General features: G+C 56.3%; 1 protein-coding gene across 2 annotated transcripts; it reads left to right on the top strand.

Moving 5' to 3' along the window:
* The first annotated feature begins 464 nt into the window (after nt 1-464).
* On the top strand, nt 465-15,373 carry SPRYD3 (SPRY domain containing 3). 2 transcript variants are annotated; one of them, XM_032876696.1, is made up of 11 exons: nt 465-582; nt 2,040-2,186; nt 3,189-3,264; nt 3,780-3,904; nt 4,228-4,363; nt 5,199-5,384; nt 11,977-12,126; nt 12,556-12,613; nt 13,284-13,403; nt 13,490-13,662; nt 13,994-15,373. In XM_032876696.1, exons 1-11 carry the CDS (start codon nt 560-562, stop codon nt 14,126-14,128), a joined length of 1,329 nt encoding a protein of 442 aa, XP_032732587.1. In that variant the 5' UTR covers nt 465-559; the 3' UTR covers nt 14,129-15,373. The 2 variants fall into 2 exon arrangements, with proteins under 2 accessions (XP_032732587.1, XP_032732588.1); XM_032876697.1 differs by lacking the exon at nt 11,977-12,126.
* Nucleotides 15,374-15,517: the final 144 nt, after the last annotated feature.

The following is a 15,517-nucleotide window of genomic DNA, read 5'->3' on the forward strand; positions in this document are numbered from 1 at the left end:
AGCTCCGGCGAATATAAAGCATGCGGGAACAGTTAGGTGCACGAGCTATGGAGGCCAGCCTCAGGATCTTCATTTGCAAAAGGGAGATAATAACAAGATTCATTTCAGAAGGTTGCGGAGTGGATTAAAAGGACGTTGCTACGAAGCCTTCCTCCGCGGCACGTCCCGCACAGAAGGAGCGCTCGGGCAAGATTGGCAGTCGCCGTAGGTGCGCAGCGACCTTCTCCCCGCCCACCGCGGGAGCCGCCCCTTGGCTGCCCAGTCAGCGCCCAGGGCGCCGGGCGCGACCTCCGCGCCGCCACGTCGCCGCCTCCCACCCTCCGACACTCGGCTTTACCAGCCCCTACCCTGCGCTAGGTACCCAGCTCACCGGGCCGCGCCCGACCCTGCCTGCGTCCTCCGATTGGCCCCTGCAGATGTCCGTCGTCCTGGGCCGCTGCAGATTGGCCGGCGTGGGAGGGGAGGGGCGGGCCTCGGAGGAGCGTAGGAAGGGCGGGGACCCGGATGTGTGTGGTGGCGGCGGCCGAAGAGCTAGGGTGCGGAGCTGAGAGGCCTATGGATGAGGAGGACGCGGCGGCCCCGGTAGGCGGGGATCGGGGGCGGGGTCCCGGAGGCCTCGGGTCTCCTGGGAGCTTGAGGCAGGAGGCGGGGGTCCTGGGCGGGGGCTTCGGGGTCAGGGGCGTGGCGTGAGCCTCGGTCACTGGGCTTCCTGCCTCGGGACCCTCCTCGGTGCCGGGCCTGGGGAGACTGTGCGTAGTCGCGGGGACGAGCCGGACCCCCGGGTCCCCGGGTCTCGTCTGAGCGACCAGGCCGTGCCCAGGCTGGAGGAGGTACCCGGTGCGGCTGCCACTCGTGGGTGCCGAGGCTGTGCGGTTCTGGGCGAGCAGACGTCCCCAGGTCTGGGGGCCAGTATCTGTCTAGGGTGGAGCCCTGGTTGCGTGCGAGGAGGGCAGCCCCGGTGGTGCCTACCCTTCTGGGCCACGTGGTGGCTTGCAGCTACTGCAGGAGGGGGCGCTTTAGGATTGAAGGATTGAATTCAGCCCAGCTGAGGCTTATTTAAGCACCTACTGTATGCAAGGCACTGTCCGGCCTTGATGGAACCCCTGTCCCATTGTTGGGTGACAGGAAGAGAAAATAACCTCCTGTTTTTCTCACTTTTCGCTTCCAGGAAAAACCCATCCATCCATCCATCCATCCATTCATTCATTCATTAGCATTGTGGTGGTTTAAATACCCAGGTCATTCTACTTCTCTGCATTTTCACTGCTACCATCCTAATGGATACCATGTCTCATTGGAGCTGCTGGAACAGTCTCCTGCTTAATTGTTCTCCACTTCTGTTCTTGCTTCTGTTATGATCGATTCTCCAGACAAGGGCAGGAATGATCTTTAAGATCTGATAAACCTTAAAATCCTATCATTTTCTTGCTTAAAACCCTCCAGAGGTTTCCCATCCCACTTGGAAGGAAATCCAAACTCCGTAACATGGTCTGCAGGGCCTTGTAGGGCCTCTCTCTGGCTCCAGCCTTCTTCCCATCCTCTTCTTGAACATTCTCCCACATTTTCCCTACACACCAGCCACCCTGGCCTTTCTGTTCCTCTACCATGCCTGCTCCCTTCTAGCCCAGGACCTGTGTCCTGGCTGTCCCCTCTACCTGAAGTACTCTTCCTTGGGCTTGTCACATGCCTGGCCTCTTCTCAAATCAAATGTCTCCTCAGAGAGGCCTCCTCTGTCCACTGTATCCAAAGTAGTCTTTAGACTTTACCCCATTATTCTGTGTCACCCCACTCTGTTGTTTCTTCCACTGGCCAACACTGTCGGGTCTGTGTCTCATCTGTCATGCCTCCCGACTAGAATGGAAGTGCAGTGAGAACAGGAATGTCACCTGTTTTTGGTGCATATAGCAGGAGTCAGTACATGTTTGCCGATTGAAAGGATGGCTTCGAGTCCAGTGCCCTGTCCACGTTCTGGGTCAAACAGGCTGAGCTGCTTTGCTCAGGGCCCTGCTTCCTTCTCAGTCCCCTTTTCCCCGTGGCAGGTTTGTTCTCATGAACAAGATGGATGACCTCAACCTGCACTACCGGTTTCTGAATTGGCGCCGGAGGATCCGGGAGATTCGGGAGGTCCGAGCTTTCCGATACCAGGAGAGGTTCAAGCACATTCTTGTAGATGGAGACACTTTGAGGTGAGGTGGCGGCGGGGAGGGGTGCTTTCACATTTTCCTTGCTCTGCCAGATCTTAGAGATGAAAAAGGGCTTTTTTGGAAGCAAGGACTGTCTACACTGGGCAAGCCTTTGACCCTGGAGGCCTTTCTGAGTGGAGCAGCATGTACTCCTACAGCCCTCACTCTCTTCTGCCTGTTTCTGGGTCACTCTGTCCTGGTCCACGTTGGAAGGAATTATGTCAGATATAGGAAGTGGCAGGTGCCTTGAGTTGCCCCAGCGCCTTGTTGAGAGGACTCCAGTGTGGGGTGTCTGTGTCTCCACAGCCTGGGTCTCAGGGGTTGGGTTTGGAGGAGAGTAGCCATGTCAGAGGCAGTGGATTTCCTGTTTTGGAAAGGATAGTTCCCTAGTGCATCCTGCCCGCCACTGTCCAACCCTTCGGGGTGTGTGTTTGTGTTTGTTTTCTCTCTCTTTTCTGGCTTAATCCCCTTCCCTGACTCCTTCTGAGCCTAATTCTCTCATAAAGCTGTCCCTGAAGGCGGGGAAGGAAGTAGTGCTATTTAGCCTGGAGACAAGAAAATTGAGGAGTGGGGACCGAATACCCATCTTCCAATCTACAAAGGGCTTTGGTACAGAGGATAGAGACCAGACTTTCTTCAGCTCCATTGAGAACAGAGCCAGAGGAAAAGGGCTGAAGCTGCAGCATGAGGGACTGAGGTTAGACAGGGTTGTGAGACCCCTGCTAGGCAACTAAGGGAGGCTCTGCATTCTTTTCCCCCTGGAAATGAAGGAGCCAGGCTTGTGTTGGTCTGGTGTGGGCTGGACCCTGGCTGGAGGCAGCAGGAGGGGTGGGTGACCTCAAGTATTTCATTATGGTGTCTGTGCAGATGTCCTGAAGTGTGGTCTGATGGAGTCTCCACTGTGTTGGCCCTTGTGGGTTGGGGTTGGGGGTGGAGATGCTGAGGCCCTCCCCCCAGCTCTTGGGCTAGGCTGCTCATGGAACTCCCCCCTCATTCCTCCCTCAGTTACCATGGAAACTCCGGTGAAGTTGGCTGCTACGTGGCTTCTCGACCTCTGACCAAGGACAGCAATTATTTTGAGGTGATCAAGGCAGTGGATGGGCAGAGCAGGGGGAGAGCTTGTTAAGCTCCGGGGAGCTCTTTTACTAGATTCTTGATCTGATCCTTTTAATTTTCCATCAGGGCTGTCTACTTGGCTGAGAAAAGGGCACAGGATAGCGTGGTGCCTCAGCTGAGAGACAGGTGCCCTAGTCCTGTCACCCTGTCCCTCTGTTCTCCTGCCCCTCAGCTAGGTAGATGTTGACACATACCCCAGACTCTGACCTGTGGCCTTTCCCACCTGCTAACCTGAGCCCAGCCTCTGCTCCATCTCCTGTCTGTTTCCATAATTTGGAAATGATTTTCTGAGTAATCCTGACAAAGTAGGCCCCTAGTCTCCCCAGTGCTCCTCTTAGTGCCCTGACTTTTCTCTGATTCACATGTTTTTGGTCTCTCTGAGCCTCTTTGAGTTTTTGATGTCTGACTGCTCTTCCCCAAGCCCCCAGCAACTCATCCCATTTCTGGTGCCTGCTGACTGCCCTGCTCTCCTCCCTCCAGGTATCGATTGTGGACAGCGGGGTCCGGGGCACCATAGCTGTGGGACTTGTCCCACAGTACTACAGCCTGGATCACCAGCCTGGCTGGTTGCCTGACTCTGTAGCCTACCATGCTGATGATGGCAAGTGAGTTATCGTCTGTGGAACCTTACCCCTTTCCCATGGGTTTGGGGACCTTAGATAACAAAGGACTACCTTGGGTGGCTTTTGCCCTTCCTTCACCTATCTTGGGGTATTTTCATGGACTTTTCTGATCAGGACAGAAAGGTGGCCTGATGGCGAGCCTTGGAGGTTTGCGGACTTAGAGGGGAGGGTGGAGCTCATGCGTGGACACAGGTAGGTGCGTCACAGAATGACTGGGAGCAGCAAGAGGGGCCCCAGAGGTCCGGTGCTCTGGAGAAGTTGGGAGGCCAGGGTCAGGTCCTCTGTCTGTGCTGCCCCGTCCACAGGCTGTACAATGGCCGAGCCAAAGGCCGGCAGTTTGGGTCAAAGTGCAACTCTGGGGACCGGATTGGCTGCGGCATCGAGCCCGTGTCCTTTGATGTGCAGACTGCCCAGATCTTCTTCACCAAAAACGGGAAACGGGTGAGTGGGAAATCCTGGGTGGGATTTAAGTGGCTTGAAGCCATCCAAGGAATTGTGGGAATGAAAATCGCCCAGCTGAGGCTTGCCCAGGGACCCCTTGGCTTCGTTCCCACCTCCTTCAGGCCATCCTCGACTTCCCCCGAAGTCTGCATGCGGGAGAAGCCACTTCCCCTGCCCAGGGAAGCTGGGACATTTGCCTAGACGAGAGATGCAGAGGGGCAGGTGGACCGAAATGGGGTAGGGGAAGCAGGATTGGGTGATGTGGGGGAAGGTTTTGAGCAAAAAAACGAGAGGTAGAGGTTATGGCTTTGACGCATAAGCTGGAGGTCCTCTTCAGAGCTTTGATTGAATGCTTTTGAGGATATGTCCTTTCTGTGTTATTTTCTTGTTTCACATCTTTCCTTCCCTCTTCAGAGAGAGCCTAGTAGTGCTGAAGGGTTGGGGAAGAGCAAGTAGAAGAGAGGGACCCCCAGCTCTCTTTCTTCTCCTATCCAACTCCCTCTCCCACCCTGGGAGGATGGCTTTCTTAGGCCTTGGCCACGATGATGTCCTTCCTTAGTGTCCCTGCCTCTGCTCTTTCCTGCTCCAGAACACACTCACATGCCAAAAGTCAAGAGACTTGTGTTTGCTGTCTAGCGCTGTGGATGCCTTGCTCGTCCAGGAGTCCTTAGCCACTTTTTAAACTTCTCTGTACCTCTTTTTTTCTGTCTGTCAGTGTGTGTGATAATTATTTGTTGCATCATCTCAGAAGTACCCTGGTGAGAATTAGGTGCACTGAGGAGCAGGGAGCCAGGTGGCAGCTCCCTCCCTCCGGCTCTCCCTCCCTCCGCTGCAGGTGGGCTCCACCATCATGCCCATGTCCCCAGACGGACTGTTCCCAGCGGTGGGCATGCACTCCCTGGGTGAGGAGGTGCGCCTGCACCTCAACGCTGAGCTGGGCCGCGAAGACGACAGTGTCATGATGGTGGACAGTTACGAGGACGAGTGGGGCCGGCTGCATGATGTCCGAGTCTGTGGAACTGTGAGTGACGGGGGGTGGGGGGGGGGGGGTCGGCGGGGAGGGCTGGGCGCAACCTCCCTGGGCCGCATAAGCGGGCTGAATTACTTAGAATGGGGAGTGAAGACAGTGTCTTTTGTAGGGTTTTGGGAGATGGGAATTTGGGACTTTGACATGATTCTTTGAATCCAGATCCGTGTTCCCCTTAGTGCTGATTGTTCTTCTTCCCTTGCCCGGCCCAGAGAGCTCAGGTTAGTTTCTCTACTCTTGGCATGGCACTAGGTTCTCCTTTGCCTTCTTTGGTTCCTTCTGCACCTGGTGCCCTCTGCTGCCCTATACACCTGCCTTTGAAAGGCTGGGGCTCACTTGCAAGTGGGATGCCTGGATCCCCATTTTGCCGCATCCCAGTTCAGCAGGTCCAAGCCCTCCATTCACTGTCACAAGTCCCAGTCCCGTGGGGGAAGGTTCTGAGATCTTTTTGTAGTAAGCGTGACTATCAGAGGCTTCCGTCTTCTCCCTACATTTAAAAAAAATATATTTTTTTATCTATTTGACAGAGACACAGTGAGAGAGGGAACACAAGCAAGGGAGAGTGGGAGTGGGAGAGTGGGAGAGGGAGAAGCAGGCTCCCCGCTGAGCAGAGAGCCCGATGGGCTCAATCCAGGACCCTGGGATCATGACCTGAGCCAAAGGCAGATGCTTAATGACTGAGCCAGCCAGGTGTCCCCCGCTACATTTTAATAGAGGATGAGAACAGAGGCAGATGAAAATTCCATGAGCGTCCTGGACTCTGCAAAGCTTGCTTTTTTAGACATCTTCCCATTGTACCTGCTCTGGTCTCTCCCTGGATTTGAAACTTTCTTGGGGAATATTTGAACCTTGGGAGAGGGAAGTTCTTCACCTTTACCCTCTCTGCCTCATGTTGGGTTGGGAGTGAATGGCTGCTGAGTCAGGGGTCTGGCCCTGACCTCCAGTGGGCTGCTCGGGCCTCCCACTTCGAATTGTCCCCCTGCTGCCCTCTTGCTTCTGGCTCAACCTTTTTCTCCACCCTCTGGCCTTCTCACCCGAACCCAGGCTGTTTTCAGTTCAGCCTTTGGTAGCAAAACAGAGACAGTGGGGGGTGGGAGTGGATTATGAGCAAGGCTCCCCCAATTCTGGAGTTCAAGGTGAGTCAGACTTAAGGAAAATGGCAGCATGTGTGCCCTCCTGTTGCTTCTGATACTCCGCACCCCCTCTGGCGTTGGGTTCTGAGGATGGTGCTGGCTGCAAGCCAGGGGCTTCAGATCCCCACTCCTTGACCCTCATCTCTTTCCTATCTTTTCCCCCTTCTACTATCCACTATCATTTTGACAACATCTACAGAGTTGAACTTGGGACTGAGCCAGGGTGATGTTCCAGCTCTCATCCCTGACCTCTCCTCAAGAGTGTTTTCCTGGCATCCTTTCCCTGCCTGGACCTGTCCCCACTCTGCCCCCAGCTCCTCCCAGGCAATCTTTTCTAATTGATGTAGAATCCTGTAGACATTTATAAATAGCCTTCCTTCCTCTCTGCCCTCCCCCAGTGCCCTCAGGTCACACTTTGGAGAATTTTTTCTTTCTTAGACATGAGCTGTGAAGTCTGGCTCTTGTCTCAGACCCTCACCCCAGGCTGGGACTGCCGGCAGGGTGGGCACTCCGTTCCCTGAGCACCTGCTCCCCTGGGGCAGACTAAGGCATGAGCCTCTTGACGGATATCTGCCTCTTTCCTCCTCTTGCCACTTTTCTCTTTCTTTCTTTCTTTCTTTCTTTCTTTCTCTCTCTCTCTCTCTCTCTCTCTTTCTTTCTTTCTTTCTTTCTTTCTAGATTTTATTTATTTATCAGATAGAGATCACAAGTAGGCAGAGAGGCAGACCAGCAGCGGGGGGGGCGGTGGGGAATGAAGGCTCCCTGCTGAGCAGAGAGCCCAATGCGGGGCTCGATCCCAGGATGCTGGGATCATGACCTGAGCCTCTGAAGGCAGAGGCTTTAATCCACTGAGCCACCCAGGCACCCCCTCTTGCCATCTTTCAAATGAGGGTGATTTACCCAGTTTCTTCCATCCCCACTTGTCTCTTGCCCTGCTCCCTCTTGTCTCTTCTGACCACCCAGTGTAATTCTGATCCAGCCCTTAGAGTTGTGTTTCCTGGAGGAGCCTGGGAGAGGTCAGTAGGGCCATGCCTGTGCCTCCCATTTCTAAAGATGTCTAGCTCAGCTGTTTCTCCTCTTTGCTCTTCCTGTTTTCCGTCCCCTCTCTGGGGAGCCTTTCCCTGGGGCCTCAGACCTCTTGCTGTGGGTTGGACCCTGTCTTGGGTGAAGTTTCCAGTCGAGTGCCCTTTAGAACCATAAAGGTTTGAGAGAGGCTCTGATGCCATCCAGTCCAGGGCTTCTCAGTGCAGAGCCAGAGACCGTTCCCTGACACGCATGGCCTGCGGTGTCCCCGGCGCCCAGACCCACGGTGCTTGGAGTTCCCTCCCGCAGTCATCCTTGTCATCATGACAGCCCTCGTGTTCCCATAGCTCTTTTTGTTGTGTGGCTGATGAAAAGACAGCCCCACTCAGAAGCGAAGAGACTGGTTCAAATGTCAAACAGTGAATTAGCCACGAAACTAAGCCCAGACACTCATTCTTGGATCCCTTGCCCTGGCCCTGTCCACTGCCGGATACATGGTGTGCCTTTCTCCCCAGCCCCTCTCCTGTAGCCCATCGTCTCTCCTCCTGGCCCCTCTCATAAGATGAATCCGGAATTCTGGGCTTAAGTTCCCACTTGCCCTGTGAGTCTCCTGACTAGCTCCCTTCGCCCCCATCCTTCTAGGGGAACTTACCTGGCTGCCATGGGACCCTTTGCCTCCTAGGCCTCTCTCTCAATTCGGAGTCTCAGTTATCTTCTCTCTTCCCTTCTCAGCGGTTTTTCCCACAAAGAAGAGCAAATTCCTGACCCCCATTTTTTTTGGCTCTAATGTTACATTATGAACAATTTCCAACATACAGAAAAGTTGAAGCAACAGCACAGTGAGCACCCATCTCCCCACTACCTAGCTTCAACAGTTGTCATATCCAGACTAACCTGGCTCTTTCTTGGGTGGAATTCTTCCCCCTGCATCCTGGGGCCTCAGTTTCCCTTCCCAAGGAGTTTCCCCCCACACACACTTTGCAGAGCACTGAGGGTGTTGAAGAGTTGCTGCCATGTTTGCTCAGGGATGGGGGTGTTGCCCCTCACCTCATCCCTGCCCGCAGGCCTTGCAAAGTGAAGTCATGTGTGGGAGGGTGGGGGGCAGTAGGTAAAGCTGGGGGATTAGCCTCATTCTGTCTTTGTTTCCTGCTCCTAGCTCCTCTGGCAACTCCTTAGTGACGGGACAACACCTCTGGTACACAAAGAGAGGTGAAGGAGGCCCCACCCTCTGGGGTCCTCCCCCAACCAACCCAGGAGGAGACCATGTTGGGGCCTGAGCTGGCCGGTGGGGAGCATATTCTGGGTTCCTGTTTTAGCTGCTTCTAGGCCCTCAGGGCACTGAGCCCTCCCTTGCTCCTGTCAAGAGGGATTAGGGTCTCTGCTGGCAAGAGGAGAAGGGCTGCCAGAGGAGGAGGGCAGATACCAGCAGGAGAGAAAAGGCTGGGAAGGCACTGCTGGTACGTGGTGGGGGGGTTGGAGCGCAGGAGACTCTCTGCCCCGGGTGCTGCAGCCTCTGCTCTGTGCCCTTGAGTCCACCTGTTTGGCCTCCCGAGGCTTTGGGGGTGTGAGGAGGAGGTGCAAGAGTCAGGGGGGTTTGAGAGCCCCAAGGAGTGGGTGACCCTGCCCCCACCAAAGATGTAGGGGTGCATTCCTCTTGGTCCGGCATTGCTGGAGGAGAAGCACTAAGAGGAGACGGCTGGTGGATTGGGATGGAGTCATCTGGGGCTCATCTCTCCTGGGGGGGAGGTGACCAGTTCTGGGAGCCTAGAGGGCCATTGTAGTTGGAAGTAAGGGCTGAGATGGATTTTTTCCTTCTGTGATTGGCAGGTCTAGTCTGTTGTAGCTCTAGAGTGGCTGTTAATGTTTAGGGAGCACTGACGTGTTGGAATGTTCAGGTCCAAGCCCCATTTCCTGATTTAGGGAAAGGTAGAACAACTACTGAGCCCCTGCTGGGTGCGGGCTCTGTGCTGGGCACTTGACACCCTTCATTTATTTTGGAAACGCAGGTGGTAGTATCCCTTTGTCACTGTTGAAGAAACTGAGGCCTAAAGCAGTGGAAATCACTTGCTCGAAGTTAGTGGCTAGTAAGTAACTGGAGTTAAGATTGGAACCTGGGTCCATGCAATTCTCTTTCTAATGGAGAGGCTTCCAAGGCACAGGTTGAGGGACCAGTATCGAGAGTCTGGCAGCTCAGGGGTAAAGCTCCCATCTGCTCTCAGCCCTGGTCTCAGGAAGGGGAGTGAACTTGAGCTAGGATCTGCCCCCGAGGCCACAGTGTCCACCTGCCCCGTAGGTGCTGGGAGCGCTCTGGGGGGACTCACTGTGAGGGCTCGGGGGGCCTTCGCCAGACAGGAGCAGGAGAGCCCATGAGAGAGCAGCAGGGGAGTTGGGGGGCTTACAGCCTGCGGGGTGGCTGTGCCTCACTTGCGGAGGGCAGCATTGCGGGGACGTAGCCTCCCAGCTGTCAGCCGTCATGTCTGAGTGGTGGGCCGGCTGGGGAGTGGGTTGCAGAGTCCCAGGTCATGTGCTTGGCACTCCTGACCTTTTAGCTGGAGAAAGTGGCCCCACGCTGTGTGCGGCCAAGATCGAAGTTTGCAGTCTCCTCGGGGCTGAGGCTGAGGGAATGGTTGGGCGGGTTTTTCCCAAGGATTGGGATCTGGAGCATCTGTCTCTTGGCTCTCTCAGCAAAGAACACTGTGTTTCCTACACCGAGGCCAATTGGACGAAGTGGGTCAAGGGCAGCTGTGGGGTCCCCCACCCAGCTCTGCAATGCTGGCCGGAGAGGGTGGGTTGGGGGCTGCGCACACTGGGCGGGCTGGGAGCCCGCGAAGACGCCACCCCTCAGGCCTGCAGGGAGCTGGAGGAGGAGGCTGGCTGGGTAGACAGCACAGAGGGCTGAGTGGGGAATTCCAGCAGTGTGGAATAGTGAGTAAATCAGAAGATGGCCTGTCAGGGACCCCATTCTGAGGAAAGAAAGCAGTGGGAACTAACAGAGGAGACCTGGGCTAGGGGTGTGACTACAAAAGAGCCAGTGTAACTCGAAACACGCAGGGTGGTGGCCGGAGGACATTGAAAGGCCTGGGTGTGGATGTCCCAGGCAGCCCTGGCTTTTCCCCTGGTCGCCTCTGCTCGCCTCCATTCTCTTTTGGAGTGGGAAGAGAGGATGGACTTGAGGTGGCCAGGCTTTGGGGATCCCAGCCCAAGAAGGGGGCCCAGTCCCTCCAGTTCCTCTCTGAAGCAGTGGTGCAGATTGCAGGCTCTGCCTGTGCCGGAGACATATGCAGGCTTCCACGCTGGTGCAGGCAAGCCTCATTCCTTTCCTGTTCAGGCACGAGTTCTCGGGGGGGTGAGAGGCCAGCATCCAAAGGCTTGCCAGGGAAAGTGGAGGAGGTCCCCAGGCAGTGTTTTCTTTGGGGCTGGAGGGGCGGGAGGGTAGAATAAAATCTTGAGGGGCAGTTTGGCTAATTAAAAAGGGATTAAGGATTCCCAGGTGATGCTGAGGGTGGGGAAAGAGGGGATGGGGTTGAGTCATAACCTCACCATTACCATGACAACTGATAAATAAATCCTCCCAGCTTGGGGGTTGCCGCCCCATCATGCCCGGGCAGGACCACTGTGGAACTGAAGAGCCCCAAGAGTCCATCAGTCACCTCCCCTCTCCCCACAGCCCCACATACCCAAGCCCTCTGCAAGAGCTGTGAGAGGCTGCAAGCAGGAAAGCTTGCCTTCGTGTGTTTGGCCCGCCGGTTCCCTGCCCTCATGTTAAGTAAAGGAGTAGAGCTGGTCATTCTGGGTTCTCTGGCTTCCCTCGGCACCTCGCTGACCCAGCTCTCCAAAGGCGAGTAAAACAGACCTTGAGGAATTATGGTCGTCCCATCCCAGGCAGAATCGGTTTCTGAGCTCATCTCCCTTCAGACATCTGGACCTGGCACCTAACACCCGCACCCTCCCTGTCCTCCGCATTAGGCCCCTCCAGGGGTCCGCTCAGCCTGGTCTTCAGGGCTCCTCCTCTCTGTGCCCAGGGCCCTTGGGGAGGCCTCGTCCAGCAGGATGATTCAGGGAGGTGATGCCACAGCCTGGAGACCGCCCCCCCCCCTCCATGTGCTCCCTGGAGCTCAGCCTTCCGGGTTGCTGGGCTGGTGCCCGCTTCTATTCCAGAGCAAGGAGAGACTGCGGCTCAGGTGGCAGGTGTGTGCCGGGCTCACCCCTTCTGCCCATGCTGCCCCCTTTGCTGCCCGCCAGTCCAACCTGTTCTCTCATGCCTGCCTAGAACGTTGGGGCCCACGGCACGCTGCTAGGTGCCTTTCCCTTTCATCCAGGGGTTTTGTCAGACCCAGGAAGCTGGTCTTGAGTGCCTTGGGACCAGGTTTCTAGGGCAGGTGTCCATCTGCCCTCCGCACCACCCACTGCCCTTGGCTCTTCCCCTGCAGCTGCTGGAGTACTTGGGCAAGGGCAAGAGCATCGTTGACGTGGGGCTGGCCCAGGCCCGGCACCCACTGAGCACCCGTAGCCACTACTTTGAGGTGGAGATCGTGGACCCTGGAGAGAAATGCTACATCGCCTTGGGGCTGGCCCGGAAGGTGGGCACTCATGCTGGCTTTTTACCTGTACTGCTACTCAGGCCTGGGCCTATTGGGATGGGGCCTGGAGACTCTTGGGGAAATCGGGGAGAGGTGTTGGGCAGGCGTGGACAGAATATGGTTATATGTGTTCTCTGTGGGAGGGTACAGACCCTTCCCCCTCCTCCGCCACAACCTGAGAGAGGGTCTTGACTGTACCATGCACACTGGGTCTGAAGGTGGGGCTAGGCACAGCCTGCAGGCCGGCTGTGAAATCCAGGTCTCCTGGTCACCTTCCCTGCTTGTCCTGCTTTCCCAGTGCCTGAAGGCTGTGGGAGGCCGCAGGGGTATGAGCAGCCATCTGTCTGAGAAGACTGAAAGTTCAGATGCCCTCTCCTGTCCTTTTTCCATGCATGCTACCATAGGTTTTCTTTTTCCTTCTCGGTGCAGGATTATCCCAAGAACAGACACCCTGGCTGGAGCAGAGGCTCTGTGGCTTATCACGCAGGTGAGCTGGGGCTGTCCTGAGGCCGTCAGGGCGGTGGGGCATGTACAGGCACAGGGACATCCATTTTTCTGAAACCCCCCACCGCCCCCTGCAGATGGGTCTCCCCTCTAGCGTCTGGCTGGAGAGCCTTTCCCTGCTGCCGTATCATTTCCCCTTCCCAGGCCAGTAGTGCTTTCTCCTCGTCTGTGTTTTTCCTTCCAGACTGAAAACCGAGGGGAGCCGAACAGGGGCGGGGGGATCTGGGCCCAAACTGGACATTCCAGGCCTCTGAGTTGGCTTCCTCTGCGTCCTTCTTGCAGATTCTGCACTTTCTTTTTTTGGTTGGCTTGACTCTCTTTAGGGCTTTCTTTAGAAAGGAGTTGCTGTGAGCTCCTGGTGTCACCCTCATCCCCTTCTCGGCCCCTCGCCCCTTTCCTGCCACCTCCCTGAGCGAGTCAGCCGCTAAGCTTCTTTAGTGAACAGATAATTGTATCACTTTTAAAAAAAAAAATCTGGGGCCTCTTCCTACTTCTGTCTCTCCATTTTTCACCTTGACTCCCTCTCTTCCTCAGGGCCAGAGAGGGAGGTGAGCAAGGATTCTGCTCAAAATACGGGCCTCTTTGGGGGGAGGGGGGGAGTGTCAGCCCCTCCTTCAAGTGTGGGCCTTATTGTCTCCCCTCCTCCCTGGCAGATGACGGGAAGATCTTCCATGGCAGTGGCGTGGGCGACCCATTCGGGCCACGCTGTTATAAAGGGGACATTATGGGCTGTGGAATCATGTTCCCCCGGGACTACATTCTGGACAGCGAGGGTGAGTGGGGTAGGGGTAGCCAGCCAGGCTGATCGGGCAGACGGTGGGGGCAGCACCACAGGAGCTCAGGTTTCCTGGCCTCCTAGGTGACAGTGATGACAGTTGTGACACAGTGATCCTGTCCCCTACTGCCCGAGCCGTCCGGAACGTCCGGAATGTCATGTACCTGCACCAGGAGGGAGAAGAGGAAGAGGAGGAAGAGGAAGAGGAAGAAGATGGGGAAGAGATTGAGCAAGAGCATGAGGGCAAGAAGGTGGTGGTAAGTGGAGAGGGTGTGGGCTTGAACTGGGGTTCCTGGCCCTGGGCAGGGGCTGGGGTAGTGGGGAATAGGAGGGGAGCCAGAGGCAGGAAGAGGGAAAGCCTGGTGGTGGGCGTGTTCTGAGATGTGTTCTGAGATGCTGGATGCAGCCAGACTATGGTGGGGAGCTGGTTTCCAGACGCCCTCTTGTGGTTACTTCCCACGTCACCCGAGTCTCTCCCCTCTGGTGGTTCTGGGAGTTGGGAGCTTCGAGCGCTTGGGTTTCAAGCCTGCATCATCAGAGGAGGCCAGAGCCAGCCTGCTCCACCCCTCTCTGTGCCCCCACCCCCAGGTTTTCTTCACTCGGAATGGCAAGATCATCGGAAAGAAGGATGCTGTCGTACCTTCTGGTGGCTTCTTCCCCACCATAGGAATGCTGAGCTGTGGGGAGAAAGTCAAAGTGGATCTGCATCCCCTGAGTGGCTAGGGGCTTTGCCCCTAGACCTGCCCCGTCTCCTTTTCCTTGCCCTTTGCAGAACCAGGTGCCCAGTTCCTACCTTCCGGGATTTGTTTACCCAGCAGGCCCCAGGGAGTGTGTAGTCCCTCTACCTCTCACAGATCAGGCCCCTGCCAAGCCCCTCTGTGCCCACGTCCCTGACCTTATAACACCCTGATCATCACTCAGTCCTGGGCCCGAGTCCCTGGTTGGAAAGGAGCAGGCCCGAAGAGTGGTGTTGCTCTGTTGGTGCATGCCACTCGCTCTGGCTGGTGGACTCTCGCACCCCCCTTTTGCCCCCTGGCCGTGTGAGTGGAGAGGAGTGGGCACCTGTCTCAGCTGCTGTGTGGGCACGAGGCTCTTCTGAGGGTGGAGTAGAGACTGCCCCTCCCCTATTTACCACAGTATTTCTCCTTGCATCTTCTCTTTTTTTGTTCCCTGTCCTCATTGTGTGGACCAGTTGCTGCTGTCGTCCCCCCTGGCTGGGCTAGGGGGGCTCTCTTGGGCCTTGTCTCTCCTTCCACTGACTGCTGTCCCAGGAGTACTAGTCCAGGGTCTCTGTTCTTTCCCCTCAGAGCCTCTTTCTCCCTCACTGCCTGCTCGCCTGCCCACCGAGAATCTGAGTCTCCAGTGCCCCCGCAGCTGTATGCACCTAGGTGGGAGTCTGCTATATGTTCAATGGAGTGAGAGGGGCTACTTGGTGAGGGGGGCTGGGGTCTTGGCTCCTGTTACCCCCTTGCCATCCTTGGGATACCTGTGGCCTCCTTGTCCCCAGTTCCCCGGGCTTTCAGCAGAGACTCCAGAGCGGGTCTCTCTTGCCGTGGTGAGGGCAAGACCCCAGAGCCGTGGTTGTGAGCCCAGAGGGCAGCTTGGCCCCTCACTCCCCTTCCCTGCACAACCCCCCACCCACCCCAGGTCCCAGCTTGCTGCCTGTGCCAGTTGCCTGTTTTGCTTCAGTGTTTGATTCTAGCACTTACATGTGTCCTCCCCCACTGAGCCCTCCTGTCTCCTACACCTTGACCCCTGACCCCCTTCCTATACAGTGACTTCTGGGAGGAAGAGGGAGCGGGAGCTGTTGGCCTTGGTTTGCACAGAGTGGGTGGGCCTTGGCAAAAGAGGGTGAGCTGCTGTGTTGCTGGGGTCCCCTCTTTCGGCCCTCCACTACGATGTATGAAATGTATGTACAGCCCAGAGATGTTTATACAGCCAATAAAGATGGAGTTTCTGTATTTATCAGCACGGCCTGGACAGGGAAGTCCTTGCCACTCCACAGGGCAGGGACAGTGCCAGAGGTGCAGGCAACTGAGCAGCTTGCTCACTGGAGACTTGGACTAGTACGAGGCCAGGGATGGGGACTGTGTGCGCTTCGTGGGCCTGGCT

The sequence above is a fragment of the Lontra canadensis genome, unplaced genomic scaffold (assembly GCF_010015895.1).
Source record: "Lontra canadensis isolate GAN:19392208 unplaced genomic scaffold, GSC_riverotter_1.0 scaffold59, whole genome shotgun sequence".
Classification (NCBI taxonomy): Eukaryota; Metazoa; Chordata; class Mammalia; order Carnivora; family Mustelidae; genus Lontra; species Lontra canadensis.